General features: G+C 36.4%; 1 protein-coding gene across 1 annotated transcript in view; it reads left to right on the top strand.

The window, feature by feature from the left end:
- The window catches only part of LOC105079685 (fibrous sheath-interacting protein 2), a 66,830-nt gene that overhangs the window by 35,812 nt on the left and 12,274 nt on the right, over positions 1-18,744 (top strand). Inside the window, exons 15-16 of the mRNA XM_045505466.2 lie at positions 960-6,822; positions 7,966-17,351. Of these exons, the coding sequence (XP_045361422.1) occupies positions 960-6,822; positions 7,966-17,351 (15,249 nt within the window). The remainder of the gene's footprint in view (positions 1-959; positions 6,823-7,965; positions 17,352-18,744) is intronic.

The raw sequence follows: 18,744 nt of genomic DNA, 5'->3' as shown, positions 1-18,744 counted from the left end.
ATAATGGTGATGTACCAAATAAAGAGCCATTAGAAATATGGTTTGAGAGTAAAAGGAAGATGAAAATTTTATCTGCACTTGGCATAGACCCTACAAAACACCCCTGTTTAGAACCTGGAGCAAGTGGATCAACATCTGAACCTGTAGTTTACATTAATGATAAGATCATTTATACAATTTTTAAGAAGCTGAACTCATTTATTTGTCCAAAATTACAAAACTGCTTCAAACCAGAAAGCCATGCTGCCCATTCAAACCCTGAACCTGACAAGAAATCTGTGTTTCGATTTCACCTTAGTGCTTACACAACTAAAGTGGTAAAAATTGTTTTGGACGCTATCCAGAAAGAACTACAGTACAATAAGAAAAATATAAATCTTAGGAAGAGTAGCCCTCCCAAGAACTTTAGAGATACAGGATTTTTTGCTGACACTGAAAAGGAATTAGACTCTTTTGTCACAAAGCTAAATAATGACATTATGACAAGTTCATTAGCAACTTGCATTTGTGAGGTATTAAGTGGGAACACAGATAAAAGCAGTATTTTACTCCCTTCAAATAAGCTATGGTCTAAAATCTCATATGGAACTGTTGACATTGATCAACAAAAACTTTTGCCTTCTCATTGTCCTCACATGCAGGAGGAAATTCACACATATGCGAGATTGCAAGTGTTAGATAGAATTGGAGATACCTTATATGACATGCTGTGCAAGCTCATAGGAAACCATCCACATTCTCCCCTATTTGGTGATCAAAACGAAGAGTGGACCACTGAGAATTTGAGAACAACCAGTACATTGCAGTCCAATATTAAGTTTATTTCTCATACAATTCTAGAAGATATTGTTACAAAATTATGTGGTATTGAGAAAGACAGCATTTTCAAAAATTCGGAACTTAAAGGTATGTCAGAGTATATTGACACTGACAGCCTGTCATTTGCTTTACTTCTTCAGGAATTGAGCAGATGTTCTGATATAATCTCCAGCATGGTGTCCAGTGTGACCCAGCCAGGTTGTCAAGAGGTGACTAATAACAAGGGGAAAACTACTGTGCCCAAAACAGGAACCACAAAAGGAAAGTGTCTAAAGAAACTGAAAACCATGGCTTCAGATATCCTTGAAATGGTTTTTGCTACATTGGAAGGGTTTGCCAATAAAAATTTAGAAACTCTGGGCACTGTGATCAGTGGAAATAAAAAGAACAACAGGACATACTGGGAAAGTGGAAATACCAACATTTGTGGTAACGCACTTGAAAAACAGTTGCAGTCGACTTTATACATGCATGCAAAAAAAGTGTCAAGTACTATTTTGAAAGCTATTCAAACTGAATTAAATGTGAGCTTGCCAGATTTGGAAACATGCATAAGCAAGCCACTACAGGAGAAACAAATGCTTAAGACTCTAGTCAATTTCATTTTAGATGCAGTTTCTCCAGATGTATTTAATGAAACTGAGCCAGAAGAGAGAGGCATTGAAAATTACAGATACAGGCCAACCTATGGAAATTTTCTTCCTGGAGGAGCGGACCCAGACTCATATCTAGAAGATCCTACAGATAGAGAGAAAGAAAATGCTGGAGAGGAAAGACCAAAAGAAGAAGAAACTAAATCAGATTCTCTTCAGCAACGAGAACTAGAAAGAACATTTAAAAAAATTGAAGTAGAACTCAAAGAGTCACAGAAGTCCCCAGTTGTGCCCATCATAAGAAATATTTTGAATGAAATTTTTCAGAATGATTTAATTGATCAACTAAAAATGCGTCCTCTTCCCCAGTCCCATTTATGTGACATTCCTCATGCTGGTGATGAGCCAGTTGCTCAAACATCTGTTCAATCCCTGGATAAAACAGTGGGCCCTTTAGTGTCTGAAGCAGATGTAACCATTGTTGCAGATAATGTTGTTAGAACCATATTTCAAAAACTTTATTCTGCTGCCATGACAGATAGAAGTGTAAATGAAAAGTATAATACTGTCACTTTTCCAGCAAATCTCTCTTTGCCTGAACATGCCAGTGGAGCAAAGGCTCCTGTTTATTCTGCCATACTGGACAGAAATCCGCGTACACTTCAGTCCACATTCAGTATTGGTAAACTGACCAAAATAAATGTAGTTGAAGATATTATACAGTCAGTATTGACAAGTTTAGAAACATTTGCTACTTCTAAAGTAAAAGCTCTATTTTGTCCTCATGTCAGCTTCACAGTTCCAATAGCTTTACCTTTACAGCAGGATGAGACTGCTTTAAGCCAACCACGGATATCAACCAAAGATTCATATTCTGATGATCAATTTTCCTATTGCTCAGTGGATCATAATAAGTCAGGAAAGACCACCTCAGTGTGTCAACTGACTACTTCTAAATTAAATATATATGCAGTAGAAGTGGCTAGACAAATTTTACAAGGAATCAAACACAAGTTAGATAAAGAAATAAAAAGTCCATTCTTAACTCATAATGTTGTGGGTTCTGAAAGTATTCCAAGTCAGATTGTTAACACACTGTTAGATATTGTGTCTACTAAAGGCAAATATGAAAAAAATACATTTGACAGAGAGACTGATCGAGATCGGTCAGAAGATATTGTTGAAAAGCTGTTCAGTAAAAGTGATTATCGAAAAAAACTTCAGTCTCAAATACAAGATACCATTGAAGGTATCTTAGTTGACATCTGTGAGGAAACAATAGATGAGAATAATCTCCCACTTGCTGTATCCACTTTTAAAGGTAATATAAGTGGGAGACATTTAGAAGCATACTCTGAAACGGACCCTGAGTATGCAAATAAGGCTATTCTAACACTTTTAGTTCCTAAGGAGTGTGTTGCTATGATTTCCAATGAAATGGTAGATATTGTTCTTCAAAATCTCACTTCTGCTATCATTCTTGGCATAAATGCGAAGGATTCCATTTCTCCAAGATTTCCCCTGATATTTTCTGGTGCATTGCCCAAAGCAGAGCATCAAAAATCCCCTGTGATAGACTCAATGAATGAAAGGGAAAGGGGGAGATTTCCATCTGCAAAAAAGGAGAGAGATGTACAGCTGAAATTAGCTTATTCTGATGATAATCAGACAACTGTACTTAAGAAACATGATGCCAAGAAATCTCCTGACCCTTGTGAAGAAAATGCTCACTTCATTACTAAAAGTATCTTGAATAGGTTAAAATCTTTTGCCACAGAAAGAATAGATTTGCTATTTATTCTTGATACTGAGACTAGAGAAAAACCATATGTTGGCCCAGAATTTACATATTGTAAACGAGACGACAGCATATTTCTTGAATCAAACCAAATGCCACTAGATGTGAATATCCCGAAAATATCAACAGCTAAAACCGTTCTCAGTCAAGAGGTCACAAATTACACATTTGCTAATTACAGAGAAAAAAATGGACCTGCAATTCATATATCACCAGCTGGTCTTAAGGAATATGCTGACATAATCGCCAAGACTATTTTGACGCTTATAAAAAATGATGTAGACCTAGAAATCCAAAAGATGTATTCATATCAAAACAATACTTCATTCCAAGAAAACATCATTGCAAGTAATACTGTCAACAACATCTTAAAGAACTTACATGATAAAATATCTTTAAATGCGAGTGGTTTTTACTCAAAGTGGGACCCTGGTCTTTTTACACAACTAGCTCTACAAAATGAAATATTGCCAGGTCAAAGAAAGATGGAAGATAACACCGAACTGTCTCTATGTTCAAAATATTCTGATCAAAACCAAGTTATATCAGAAGCAGAAAACCAGAAAAGGGTTTTGGAGGAAATATTTAGAAATGGAGAATCTAGAAAGGAAAAAACAACTGCTTTGCTAAGTGCAGTTAAGGAAATTTTAAAGAAGGTGTATCAAAGGGTAATGGAAGACATAGACTATTGGCATCTATTTAATGAACTCCCCCACTTTACGTCTGATAAAATTAAAACAGCACGAAAAAAAGCCTTCCAGTCACATATAAGCAGTGTTGCGAATGACATAGTTGAAAGTGTTTTCAGAAAAATGTTCTTAATAATTATGACATCTTTATATGAAAACAGTGAGACCAGGGGAGAATTGGAAGTATCTGGAAGTGATGAATTACTGATGAATCCATCATCCTTTAGGGAACTGAAACAAGAAGGAAAAAGAAGTGTACCCCCTGAAACTGTGATACCACAACTTTATTCTTACACAGGCATCAGAAGTGTCACTTCGTTGAAAAACACCTTATTGCAATTTTCTCCATTGCAAGTGGGTGAAGAATTGGTGCAAAAGGTTCTCAGAAAGATCACAGATTTTGCTTTGCTGAATCTAGGAGAGAGTTCATCCCCTAAAAGTCAGTCTGATGAAATTCAGTATCTGAGGCCATGCGGTTCTAAAGCTAGTCCCAAGGACAGCCCTAAGACAAGTTTTAAAATAAATTTTAAAACAAAATCAAAAGTTACCTCTTTGGCTAAGTTTGGAACAAAACCACAGCTAGGACCTAGTGGAACTAAAGCCAAATGGAAAACCAAGTTAGGTCCTAGAGAGAAGACTCTAAGAAGCAGGTGGTCCAAGACTGCCATTGGACTACCACACCTGCTATCAATACGGGATGCCAGAAACCCCTTAGTAAGAGCAAAACTCCCCACTGTGGAACTAAAAATGTATGCCAAGGATATAGTAAGTAATATTCTGGAAACAATTGTAAATGAATTTCAAGAAGTGAGGCAGAATAGAGCAATGGTAGAAGTAAATGCTTTACCTTCTGATCAAATCGTGACAGCAAGTGAAATAGTTAATGCAGTTTTGCAAGGATTATATGCTACAGAGAGCAATTTGGCCAACCCAATAAAAGGCGCATACTCAGATGATCTCAAACTTTCACAGGGGTATTTTAGTACAATCTCTCTTGCAAATCCAGAAGCCCATTTTTCTTTGGAGAATGTTTCTTCACAACTCAAAAAAATCTTTCCTAAAGAAGATATTTTTAAACAAATGTTTGATAAATGGCAAACAGAATCAAGTGACATGGATAACGAAAAGTATAAGCTGTTGATGGTAGCTGAAACTGTTTTGAATGAAATTTCAGTGAAAGCAAAAGAATTAGAACAATCTGTTTCACATTTAAATTTGTCACTTCCTGGGCCTTGTGAAAGCAGGCACCATAATTTTAATGGCACTGCTTCTAGAACTGAGGGTTCCCAAGCACAAATTAATGTATTTGGCCAGGAAATTGTTGAAAAGCTATTTGAAAAATTAGAATTGTGCTTCTTGACTCAGATGTTTACAACAGATAGTGACGAAACACTAGAAAGCAAAGAAGAAACTACTGCTAGAAGTAAATGTGGTTCATTAAGAACAAACAACCTCAACAATGTACCAACTTATAACACAAAGTTGAAAGACAAAAAGGTGGGGGGCTCTGGCCACCAAATCGCTCAAGAGATCTTAGAAGGGGTTCTGAACACCTTAGAGTCATTTGCAGACCTACAGTTTAAACATGTCTTTACACATGCTTTTTCTGAAATTGTGAGAACACCTATTGAAAACTTTTTTGCTGTACAACAGAAACCATTAATGAAAACGATATTGCCCAGGTTACAGCGACTGAGTAAGTTTACTGATGAATCTAAATCAAGTAGTATGATTTCCCAGGAAAACATACAGAATATACTTGTACTGCTTTATTCATTCCATTCAGAATTGCTTACTTATACTGTTAATACTGTCAATGACATGCTTGGTATAATTAAGAACAAACTAGACAAGGAAAAATGCCAAGTAGAGCCATATTCAATTAGCATATTTGAAGAAAACATTGTAGCAAGTGAGAACATCAGCACCCTGATGGACCAGTGCACTTATTTCTATGAGCTGATGATCAAAAGCCATTCAAAGGAAAGTCTGCTTCAAGGAGCTATAAATGCCTGCACTGTTAATTGGTCCAGATTTGCAATCGGAATGGGAATGTCCACTTCAGAGTCAAAGGGAGTTAGCTGCCGGGATGATCCTCCACAAATCCCTGGCTTATTGTTTTATTCAGAAGAAGATAAGAAAATAAAGGACAAGACTTCCTCAAGTATACCTTCGTGTGTCAGATACTCTGCAGGAGATACAACTAAAACCACAGAACCAATGGAAGGGCTCAAATCAGAGCTTAAACCATCATATTCTAGAAGTGAAGCCCAAATCTTCAGTCATTTTAATCAAGCTGTGAAAGGAAAGTGCTCTCTCCTAGAAAGCACTATCTTACAGAAACCATCTCAGAAATCCAGTGACTCTGCACAAGCAGCACTAGAGCACCCCATGTCCTTCAGAGAAATGGAAGAAGGAGAAAGTCAAAAAGTGCTTCACTGTGAGCCCCCCAAACCAGTTGTTCAGCCAAACCAAATACAGACAACCATTTCTCCACTCAAAATATGTTTAGCTGCAGAAAATATTGTCAATACCGTGCTGTTGAGTTATGGCCTTCCAAGTCAAACCCCACACACTAATGAAAGTATAGAAACTATGAAGCCATTTTTAATATCAAAGGAAAGACCTTTCTCTGTAATATCTGGAGAACAAAAGGATGAGAAAAGCTTGCTTAAAATTTGGGAAAAAAGAGTCAGCTGTGAAACTGAAGAAGAAAACAAAAGCTTTGTGGCAAATGGAGAAGATTCCACTTTACTGGAAAAGTGGAAAAATAAATACCCAAAGTTAGAGAAAATAGCAGATCTTGAAGAAGCTGAAGTCATCGCTTTTGCAGATCAGGAGCTGGGACCACATGAAACCCATTTAGTAGCAAGATATGTTACCACATCTGTGGTCACTTATTTCAAGAACTTTGAAACCAGAGGTGAGTGATGGATGACTTTAGAAGAGTTAGCATAATTTTAGGGAAAAAAAGTAAATGATAATTTTAAAAAACTACATTTCTGCTTCTCTGAATATAGCCTTAGATTTGGGGTGGCTGTTCATGGTGTGATTTTCAACTGGTCAGTATGCTAAAAAAAAAAAAAAAGTGACACGTTTACATAATTTTTATATGGAGGAGTGTTTTTCAATTTGTCTTATCTACAGATGAGGTTAAATGGGCATAATTTAAAGTGGGATATTTTGGCTGGACATGAGGTATGACTATGAATGATGTCTTGCTTGGGACATACAGCTCCTCTAAAGGCAATTCCCAAACAGAAGTTCCAAGAGGGTTTTTTTTTTAAGTTCTTTTTAAAAAGGCTTCTTACATTATAGTCAGACCTCATACATAGTTAATTGACTGTAATGATCCAACTTCTTTTTGAGGTATACAGTTAAAGTCTTTGCAGTTATTGGTTATAGAGTTCATAATAACAGTGGCATTAAACTTCTTGTTCTGTTCGTGTTCCAGTGTTCTGACCTAAATTCTTTTTAAATATAGAGTAGACAGTAAGCACTCTAAACCCATGCTTACAACTATAGTATCTACACTCCCTTTCTATGAAAGCTTACATGCATATATTGGGTTGAACCATATGAAATAGCCTTTTTATACGTCAAAAAATCTGTCAAACATCAGCAGTTCATTCTGTTCAGTGTATTGTGTATTGTATAGTCCCAAATGGGATAATTAGCTGAACAGCCAAAAATGTTTTCAAGAATTATATGAGATCTCTAGATATCACTGGAATCACCCTAGCTCATTGCAACTCTAAAGCTGGAAATCATTTCTCTGCCCCAGGATTTCCAACTTCTTAAAGCAACATAGCTATCCAAGGAAGAAACCAGAAATTAGAGATTTGAATACTCATGGGCTATTTTCCTAACTTCCCAGCAGAAGCAAAGATTCCACAGGTGGGAAATAGAAGTTTGAAGAAAACCTAGTCCCTTTCTTGACTAGGTTTTTCTATTTCTTGAGTGAGGTACATTCAAAGTGAAATTCATATATAAAATATTGCCAGTATTCTGAATGTCAACATTTTCCCTTAATGCATGTTAAAATAGCAATGTTTTCTGTTTTAAGGTCCTCTTGATGAAAAAGTACCTATTGTCTCCACACTGTTAAGCAAAAAACATAAATCAAAACAGCCTCTAAGAAGCATAAATAGTGATTCTTCACTTAATCAATTTTGTGAACATCTCACTGAATTGGTTATCTCCTACATGATTTCAAGCATTTCCAATTGCACTGAAGATGGTGGAACAAAACAGAAATCACTGGAAAACCAAGATGCAACTTTTAGCAAAGTTATTTTAGTTCATTCCCAAGTGTTTGAGAGCCGGTCAGTTTCTATCAGAGGGCTTGCTTTAAGCATTTCTGAAACCATTATTCAAATCCTTTTTAATAGTGACATATTAAAGGCAGACACTACACAACAAGTGGTTTCTGTGAAAAAAAAATATATTTACTGCCCAAAAGAAGTTGTGGCTGACTTCGATGATCTCTTTCAGGATCTCTTGATAGGAGTGATCCATGTTCTGTCTAAAGAAATAGGAATAAATCATCACCTTGACAGCAAAGGAAGAAAAAAATCACCTTCCATGGTTAAAAGCCATAATTTGCCCATTTGCAACAAAACCAAAACTATGAAAAGACAGATAGGTGCCAGAAGTTGGAAGTCAGCTCCTACTCACCAAGTTAATCAACTAGCACAGAAAAATAAACTAAATTCCCTAGCATGCAAGTTGGACACTCTGGTTGGCAGCCTAAAAACTCAGGAATCCAAAGAAACAGTCGACAAAATTTTCAATATTGTTTTCAATTTGTTTTTGCCAGATGAATGTCCACATTGGGATATGGATTCTGGTAAAATAGCAAGAAAAATGTTCCTATCTTCAAATAACCAGGAAAGTCATAGAATTCCTAGAAATAACCTAGGGCTCTCCCCAAAGTCAGTTTTTCTTCTGAATGTTGTGTGTGAGAAACTTATTAGAATACTCTTGGAAGAGTGCACAACCAACAACTTCCTTACAGATGATCCTCTTTCTGATGAAATAGCAACAGAACGTCAACTGTTCAACATACTTCAAAATGTAGAGGAATATTGCAGGGGAACAATGGACTATGGCTCACCATTTGAAGGATATGTCATGTCAGACCTTTTGGAAAATCTGGCAGAAATAGATCAAGAATCCATGCTTAGTATTATTTCCCATAGATTGGTAAAATCCTTAATGGAAAAAGTGTCATGCGGTATACAGCAACCTCCCAGAAGTCCATCTGTTACAAATAAGCATTTGACATATAGGACAAGAGTGAGATCTAGTTCCCCAAAAGTAAAAATGCCACAAATAAAAGAATCAAGACAGGGTAAAAGCTCTGTAAGATTCATGAGTTATGACAACAAGCCTCCAACAGGACCACTGAATAATCTTAGGTCGATTCATTCCAAAATTCAAACCCCATTTGGTAAGCAGTTTTCAGGGAAATTCTCTTCTCTACCTCCTCTTCGAAGACCAGGTAAAAGGGAAGTGAATGCAAGAGCCATTCTTAACATGCAATATCCAGGAGGCATGAACTCGGGAGTTTACTCTGCCACATTTCTGGAAGAAATAATTGCAGACCTTTTTCTTAACCTCTCCACCTCATTGCAGGGCAAAAATGTAAACATCACTGAAGCTCAGCTCAAGGAGATGAATATATTAGATGTCACTTCTGTGGTGAATGAGTTTAATAACGCTCAAGTCACTGTTTTACAGGGTGTTGATGAAAGGATATATTTCCCACCAGTCTATAAAGAAACGGTTAGTAAGATTGTTGACTCTGTTTTTAATGATGTTTTATGGGAATATACGTTGCAAGTTACCTGTGGCAATTATCTGGCACATGCTGCCACTTCAATAGCAGAACAGATAACTAATGACATTTTGAAAGAGAGTGTAGACTACCAACTCCCATTGTGCTTTGTAGGAAAACTCATGCCTAACTCATATTACCCTCTCAAAGCTGAAAATATACTGCAGAAACTTCAAAACAACCTGAATGAACTTAATTACCAAGGTCAGCATTCAACAGGCTATACTACCATGCTGTCACACTCGTTTTTAGAAGATGTCATCAGAAGACTATTATCTCAGCTCATTCCTCCACCCAGCGAGGCTTCATGCTTGGGAAATAAATACTTAATGACTCTGGATTTTAATGAGATCTCCACCTGTACAGTAAATAAGGTTTTGCTAGCCATTTCAAAGCACAAGATTTGGCTCACTAAATATGATTGTCAATATCTATATACAGAAAAAAACCTTCAAAATATGGTGGACTCTGTTTATAATAATGTTTTGCAGATGTCTGGCTCTCTTGTGTCAATACAGAAAAGTATAGAAAGCCAAAGCCCGATTATGGTTGAGCGAATAGCCAGTCTCATTATTCAAGAGATTATTGAAAATCATCTTCAACCCTTTTTGTGTGGAGAGGGCTTACCACATTCAACGACCTCATTGGATAAAATATCGAATATGGTTAAAGAGGTTCTCAGTGAAGTCACAGAGCCGCACAGACCCCAGAAGCCATCATCACTAGAAATGGACTTTTACACTAATGCATTTGTAGAAGAAATTGTTGCCAGACTATTATCAAAGGTCTTCAATCCAAAGTATAACACTGAGTGTGATTTGGATAAAATGACCCCAAAAATAGTAAACTCAATAAACAACCATTTTAAAGAAGCTAAAATCTGCATTCTTCATGATGACCAAGAGCAGCCGTTCCCCACTGTAGATGTAGACACTGTGGATGAACTTGTCAATTTAGTTTATGAGAATATTCTGAAACAACAAGGGCTAGCCCTTGAGGTTGATGATAAAGAACTCAAAGACAGTGATATTTTTGCAGAAAATATTACCAATTTAATTGTAGCAGCTATTTCTGATTATCTTTTTCACCCACTGTTTTCTGGGGATTTGTTGGCTTCTTCCTATGCTACTTTAACAGCAGAGAACGTTTTTCAGAACATCTTTAGTAGTATCAGTGAACCTACCCAGCCAAGCCATCATTTATCTCCTTATTACACCTTGCTACCATACACGTTTTTAGAAGACATAATCAGAGTACTATTATCTAGAATCTTTCCTTCTGCATCTAACATGGTTCCACACAGTGAAACTCCAAAAAATAGATCAGAAATTAATCACAGTGAAATCTCTTCAATGCTAATCAGTGTTATTAGGAGGAAAATTTCCCAACATGAAATTCGACTTTCAAAAGATGAAGATGAAACCGAATCTATTTATTCAGAGGATGATGCTCAGCATCTCGTTGATTCCATATTAAGAAATATCTTGCAAAACTCTGGTTCTCAAGAAGCAGTTGAGCATGATATTACAAGCCAGGACAATGTTCTTATTGACAGGATAGCAGGTTTTATCATTAAAAATATCTGTCAACAGCATCTTCATCCATTTGTGTATGGAAAATTGTCATTTCCTTCATCATATACATACTTTGATGATACGAGAAGGCAACATTTTTTTGCCAGTGTTTACTCCTCAGCCTTTTTGGAAGATGTGATCTCTGGGGTTTTAAGCAAAATATTTCACAGGGTGTTAGGAATTGTGGAAACAAAATCATTAAGAGAGTCAGAAAAAGAACTGTTAGAAACAGCTGAAAAACTCATATATTTGATAACAGAAGAATTCTCAAAAGGTCAAGTTAACATCTTAGAAGATGCTAAGGAACAACTGTGTCTTCCACCAGTAGATAGAGACATAGTGATCAAAATTATTGACAGGGCATATAGCAAAATTTTACAAGAATATGAACTGGAACCTAATAAGGACTTTCTCAGTGACACAAAGACACTGGCTGAGAGGGTAACTAAAATTATCCTGACTGAAGTTTTTGGTTTCCAAATTCCTCCAGATTTTATAGCAAACCTGTCTTTTAAATCATATTCAAAACTCAATGCTGATGTTTTGATAAAGAGAGTTCATTACGCGATCAGTAAATCAAGACTCCAAAGACAGACTTATTCAACATATACCACCACATTATCACATACACATTTGGAAAAAATAGTCACTCAGATTTTATCTCAGATAAGTCCATTGAACTGCAGTGCAGAAGACCCAGACCTTTTGCAGGCAGACTTTAGCGACACAGTTGTGAGACTAATCAGTGAAATCATGTCAGTAATTTCTAAACATGCAATATGCATTATTAAACATGGAAATGAAAAACAAAATGTGATATCAGAAAAAGATATCCAGGCTATGGTTGATGCCATTTATACTGACATTTCTCATTCAAACTTATACCAGTCTCTTTCAAAAGATAAAAAAGGCATAAGTAATATACCTGTTACAAAAATAGCGAGTTATATCATAAAAGAAATATTTAACCATCATCTTAAGTCATTTTTATCTGGAGATAAAACACATCCATCAGGTACAGTGGATCAAACATATCAACAGAAAGCAGTAGAGCCTAAACAAAGAGAATTATCTTTCATTGTGAATTCAGCTGTCTTTTGGGAGGAAGTAATTTCTGAGATTTTATGCAAAATCCTTTATGTATTCTCACATAATACCATGGCCGCTGAAAACCCACTTAAAGCAAAAGCCAATGTTACTGACATTGTTATAAGATTAGTAAAATCAATTGTGCTGGAGTTCACCACATCACAAATTTTAGTTGCAGATCACTTGGATGAAAATCTGTATTTTTCAGAAGGATATAAGGAAATGGTTAAAAAAACTGTCCATGTTATTTGTGAAAAAATATTGGATGATTATCAATCTCTGATTCATATTTATAGAGCTATACAAAGTGACGCTGTCAGTTTTGGGGAAAAAATATATTATTTGCTGTTAGGAGAAATTTATGATTATCAAGTGGAGTCATTAGTTTCAGGAGAATTAGCAACTTCTTCGTATTCCTCCCTCCGAGAGGAGAACATCATCAGAAATATACTCAACACCATCAATGATGATAGCCATGACTTTTTGCCATCATGCATCACTGTATTGCCTCATTCCCTTTTAGAAGATATGATTTACAAGCTCCTAGCACATATATTCCCTTCATCTGAGACTGAAACAGAACTAAATAAAGAGGTGCCACCAGATTATGAGTTTGTGAATGCAGCTTCAAAACTAACTGAAGATATTATAACAGAAATTACTGAACATGAGATTAGACTTGCCAAGGCAGAGGAGCATGTGGAAAGTTTGCAATTAGGGGCAATTGATAACTTTGTTGATTCCATGTGTAACAATATTATGAAAAAAATTAAGTTTGAAGATGATGCACAGAAAGATACATGCAAAAAGGGAGGCCCATTCCTTAGGAGAATAGCTGGTTCCATTATGAAGGGAATTGTGGACCACCATCTGCAGCCATTTTTATGTGATGAAGAATCATCTCCCAGTGAGTTACTCGAAAATGACCATGTCATTGAACTCTTGAATCCTAATAAAGAAAAACTGCAGCCCTTCCCTCAGGCTTCTGTGTACTCTGCTACATTTTTGGAAGATGTCATAATTGACCTTGTTCGCAAATTTTATACCCTACCAAGTATTGCTGAAGATCCTAAGGACAAAGCAACATCAGAAAGAGACCTCATGGGCCTGGCTATAAAATTTGCAAATGCCCTGATAGGAGAATTTAGAAAAAGTGAAATTAAAGTTCTAGCAAATGCTGAAAAAATGTTTTCGCTTCCACCAATAGATAAAGAGACAGTTGATAAAGTATCTGATTCTGTGTATGATGAGATCAGAGAAATACATGGATCTAAAAATGTTCAGAAAGATCATAGAAGTAACATTGCTATAGAAATGATTGCTGCTTTAGCCAAGAAGGCAATCTCTGCTTTCAAGATTCAGCCACTTTTTTGGGGAGACTGGTCTTCCACCTTCTTTTCATTTCTAAATGTGGATAGCATCATCCGAAGAATTCAACACCTACCATATAAAACCTTTACAAAGATAAACAGAAGCTTGAAGGAGAACCAAGTTTCTTCACTAGAACAATTATCTACACTTACTCCTCTCACCTCAGGCCTAAAAGACAAAATGGACACTTTAGAGATAGATAGAAAAACACTTAATGGAAAAGAGAACTTCAAAAAGAAGGAGGCGTCAGTGAAAACAGGCAGCACCCATGAGCCAATATGCACCAATATAAGTAGCATTATGCAGAGTAAAGTAACTACCCTAGCATCATGGTCAGTTGGAGGTTTGGCAAAGAAAAAGAAAGGAGATGAAAAGAAAAAGGAAAGTTCAGTTGGAAAAGATAATGAGAAGTTATCAAAAGTTACTTTTCCAACAACCAGTGTGAACAGTAAAGATACTCGAGGGCTAGATTTGGGTACAGCACTTACAAAGAGTAAAACCAAGAAGAAAGACCATTTGGCTAGAAAAAATGAGAAAGGGCAAGGTGATGAGGTATGCCAACGTCTTTCAGTAGCTACTGATGATACAAAAATTAAGAAGCTTGTCCTGGAAACAGATTTTCAAATAGTTGATAAAAAGAAGAGTGAGAAGAAAAAAGAAAGTTCATTAAGGAAGGGGGATAGACTTTTTGAATTACCATCCCTGAAATCCAAGTTGAGAAATAGAGAGAGCCAAGAGAAAAGGAGAGATTCTCCATCTTACACAGTTACAGATGACAAACAAATCCTGCATCCTAAACATGTCCAAAATATCACTGAAATTAACAGAAATGTTTTAGAAATATCTTCTTTCCAAGGACCAATGATTGATTCAAAATCCCCAAACCCTCTAGGCGATAAAGCAGCACATGTAACTCAAGGGGATGGCAACGATTTTGCACAGCGTGCTTCAATGAGTTCAGCTAAGCAAAATGCTCCTGCAAAAAAGGAGGAGAATGAGAAAAGTGAAGATAAGGAGATTAAAAGTAAACCTAGTAAATGGGACAACCCTCAGAACCCACCAGAAAATAAACCCAGGATTTTCCCTACTAACTTTTTAGAAGATGTTATCTCTGAAATAGTTAACAAATTGATTTTTTCTTCCTTACTGGATACAGATGATGTATGCCAAAATGCAACCAATGATGTAAATCAAGCTGAGCTCTATGACACGGCTCTGAAACTGATTGATTCCCTGTTAAAGGAGTTTTCAGATGCTCAAATTAAAGTATTAAACCCAGATCAAGGAAGTAAGTTCCTCCCATCTGAGGATAAAGTTCCATCAGTTCATAAAGCACCTCTCAGGCAAAAAGAACCATTTGTGGATAAAACACCTCCCAAGAAAAAAATAATTATGGATAGTATACCACTCATGCAGAAAATGACACCTGCAACTAAAATACCTTCTTCAGATCAGGCACCTTTTATGGCTAAAAAACAATCAATCAATAAAATATTGGTCAATAAGGTTGTTCACTCCTCTATATGCAATATTTTGCAGGAATATAGATCTCAAGACTCCATTTGTGAGGACATAAATAGTAATGTTGAAAAATTAGCAAGAAGGCTGGCTAATGCAGTAATAGAAGAAATTTTTCAGCATCAGCTAAACTTGCTACTTTATGATGAGGTTCCAGATTCAGTGTGTTTGCCTCTAGACTCTAAGGAGGTTATGAAAAAAGTCCATAAGGTGGCCCAAACGGCCTGCAAAGAGTGTCAAACATCATTGCCATACACCATAATGCTGCCTCATGAATTTTTAGAAAGTATAATTTCTTCTCTTCTATCAAAAATTTTCTCAACAGTAGCCAGTGCTAAAGCAGAAATATCTGAGGATGATTTGTACACAGAATTGAATTTCCTTCAAATGAAGTTAGCAAGTACAGTTATAACAGAAATTTCCAAAGATGAAGATATGATTATACAGTATGTAGAATCCCTATGTCCTAATGATGATGAAGTTATTCAGTTAGTGGTTCAGGCTATTTATAATAATCTCTTGCCACAATTTGGATCTCAAGAGAGCATACAAAAGTGTATCAGCAGTGGTTGCAGAATCCTTTCAGAAACAATAGTGAAATTAGTTGTACAGGAAGTGACTGGAAATCAGTTACAAAACTATTTTTCTGGAGAACTGACGCCACCTCAGTGTACAGAAGTTGACAGTGTTGTTGAAAATATCCTTAAAGATGTTATCCAAACCACTGAAGTTCCCCAGCCTCAGCCATCACAGGCTTACAAACTGCCCTTTAACATAATAGAAGAAATTGCTGTAAAATTTTTGTCGAAGCTTCTATCTATGTTTCCAAAGGCAGATAAGAGACAAGATAATTCTCTAAATGCTGAAATGCAAAAAATAACCTCAAAAATCTTAAGTTCATTCCAAGAATATATCTCTAAAAGTCAGATTACAGTAGTACCACAGGTCAAAGAATCACCCACTGTATCTTTAGCAGACAGTGCAGCTATTGAAAAAGTAGTTACTTCTGTTTATGACACTATTTTAAAGCACTCTGGCTCCCATATTTCAGTGTATAAAGATTTAATGGGTAAGAGCAATGTCCTGTCTGATATAATAGGATTTTTAATGGTGAAGGAAATTTCCAAGTCAGAATTTCATCCTCAAGTAGAGGAAGAAACATCAAGTTCAGAGTTAGTTCTGGAAGCTGTCAAAATTATGGAAAAGGTGGTTAAGATTATTGATGACCTTAAGTCAAAGAAAAAGCCTTCATCCAAAAAAGAGGCTGTATTAGATGCCAGGATTTTAGAGGAAGCACTGGCCTTGTTCTTGGCTAAACTAATAAAGTTGCCAAGTGCCTCAAGCAAAGATGCTAAAAACTTATCAAAGCCTGAGTTAATTAAAATTGCATCTCAATTGACAAAATCTGTAATAGCTGAAGTTTCCAGAAGAAACGTTAGTATTATAGCTGCTAATCCTGAAGAAAACTTTTTAAATCCAGAAAGTATAGAAATTATTTCTCAGATGGTCAATTCCATTTATAATCGTGTACTACAGCAATCTGGAACACATGAAGAACTTTATTATGACATGAAAGGTGTAAACCACATCTTTCCTAAAGTGACTTCTTTAATTATCAGGAAACTTTCCAGTTGCCCATTAGAAACAATTAGCCCAAAAGAGTCACATGCTAATCTCTTTGGCAATCTGGACGTTGGTCGAATTGTTGAAAAGGCATATGAGCATGCTATCAAAACGGAACCTGAGCAAGAGCAAAAAGGGGTCGATCAAGATTTAAAGGGACAGGAGCTTTCAGTTAGCATAATTCCTCACCATGGGAAACAGCCAATCAACATTGATCCAGACATTGTTGCAGAACACTTAGGGGTCATTTCTATAAAAACACAACCTCTCGAGAACCTGCAAATGGAGTGTTTGGCTAGAACTGGACACAGCATTGAAACACTGAGAAAAATGTCAGTAAGTGGGAGGAGTTACTCAACTGCCACACCTGATGAGAGAAAGAAAGAAAGACGTGTCTCTTTGGATGGGACAGGACGACTGAATGTAAAGCCTTTAGAGGTAAGTGCAAAAGGCAGTGGTGAAAAGAAATGAGCAGTTAGTGAGACCTGGCTGTCCTTCTAAGATTTCCTTCTTCAGGTAGGTCTACATGAAAGTATTTGTAAAATATGGTCAGTCTTCTCTTGCCCAGTCCAGTAGAACTCCAATCCTGTTTTCCTGGGACTAACCCCATCAGCAGTGTAGCTCAGTGTAAAGGTGGCAGGCTAGTTTTCCATTAGCCAGTCAGACTGAACTGCCATTTCCTGAAGAATGAGAATGCAAAGAAACACCCTTACCAACAAACAGGACTGAATGGAATTGTAGTCTTCATTTGGCAACTTAGAAGAAATGCAATTTTTACAATCACCATAGTTCTTTTTTATGGATACACATTACCATAATACTATATGGGTCCAAAAGGGCCAGTTAGAATATCACCTAAACTGGCCTCTATTAGAGATTGAAATCTTCGAACTTAAGGCTCTACAGTAGTATTGGTTTTTACTTAGCAACATTCATCAACAAACATTAGATGGTGAGCTCTTTAGCATTTGTTTCTTCCTATTTCGCTTTTGTTACATAACACTTTCCCAGTTCTCCATATTCTTACATCCACAGGATGTACTCAGTTTCTTTCCTGTTCTACCCTTGTCCTAGACCCAGTTGTCTTCAAGCTGCTATTTTTAATGAACTAGTTCCTCTGCAGTTCCATATTTTGGTTCCAAATGTATTTAAGTAACAGGGACTTGAAATGCCAAGATGCTGTCCTTGGTACAATGCAACTTTTGAAAAAGTAGTTATTTCTACTTTAATATACTGATCTTAGTTTATTGATCTTAGAGATGATTTTGCCAGGAGATGGAGTTACACTGATCCAGCCCCACTATATAATTTAATACCAAAGCCCCTAGGTATAAATGAGCCTCTTGCACTGATGGTGTGCGCTCACATACTCACATACCTGTGGCTTACAAACGGAGCAAAGTTCTATAGAGCCAGCCTTCCTGGAGCATCAGCCTAGGAGCATGTTTTCCTTAGCATTTTTATCGAGCTCACTGAACTAAGTCTCACAGCTGGTGAATACACTGTTTGTCTCAAATATTAAGATTGTGATAGACACTGATGGAATCTCCTTGGTCCTTGGTTTCTTGGACTAGATGAAGGTCCTTTCTAGCTCTAAAATGTCCTTTTCTCTCTGCGTTCTCAAAATTACATTAGCATTTAGTTAGTAGTCTTTATTTGTATATAACTAATTCCTTGTTAAACAAAAATCTGTCTAAACTATAGAACCTTACCCCCAAGTCATTACTTCTTAACCATCTGCAGAAATTATCTATCAGTTTTTCTTGGTTACCAGCTTCCTTCTTTTACATCCTTCATCAGTACTTTAACTATCTCTTTTATAGCCCAGAGG

This window comes from Camelus bactrianus, chromosome X (genome assembly GCF_048773025.1).
Source record: "Camelus bactrianus isolate YW-2024 breed Bactrian camel chromosome X, ASM4877302v1, whole genome shotgun sequence".
NCBI classification, from domain to species: domain Eukaryota; kingdom Metazoa; phylum Chordata; class Mammalia; order Artiodactyla; family Camelidae; genus Camelus; species Camelus bactrianus.
Note: the sequence above shows the minus strand (reverse complement) of the source record. Positions and strands in the feature narration are given on the sequence as shown.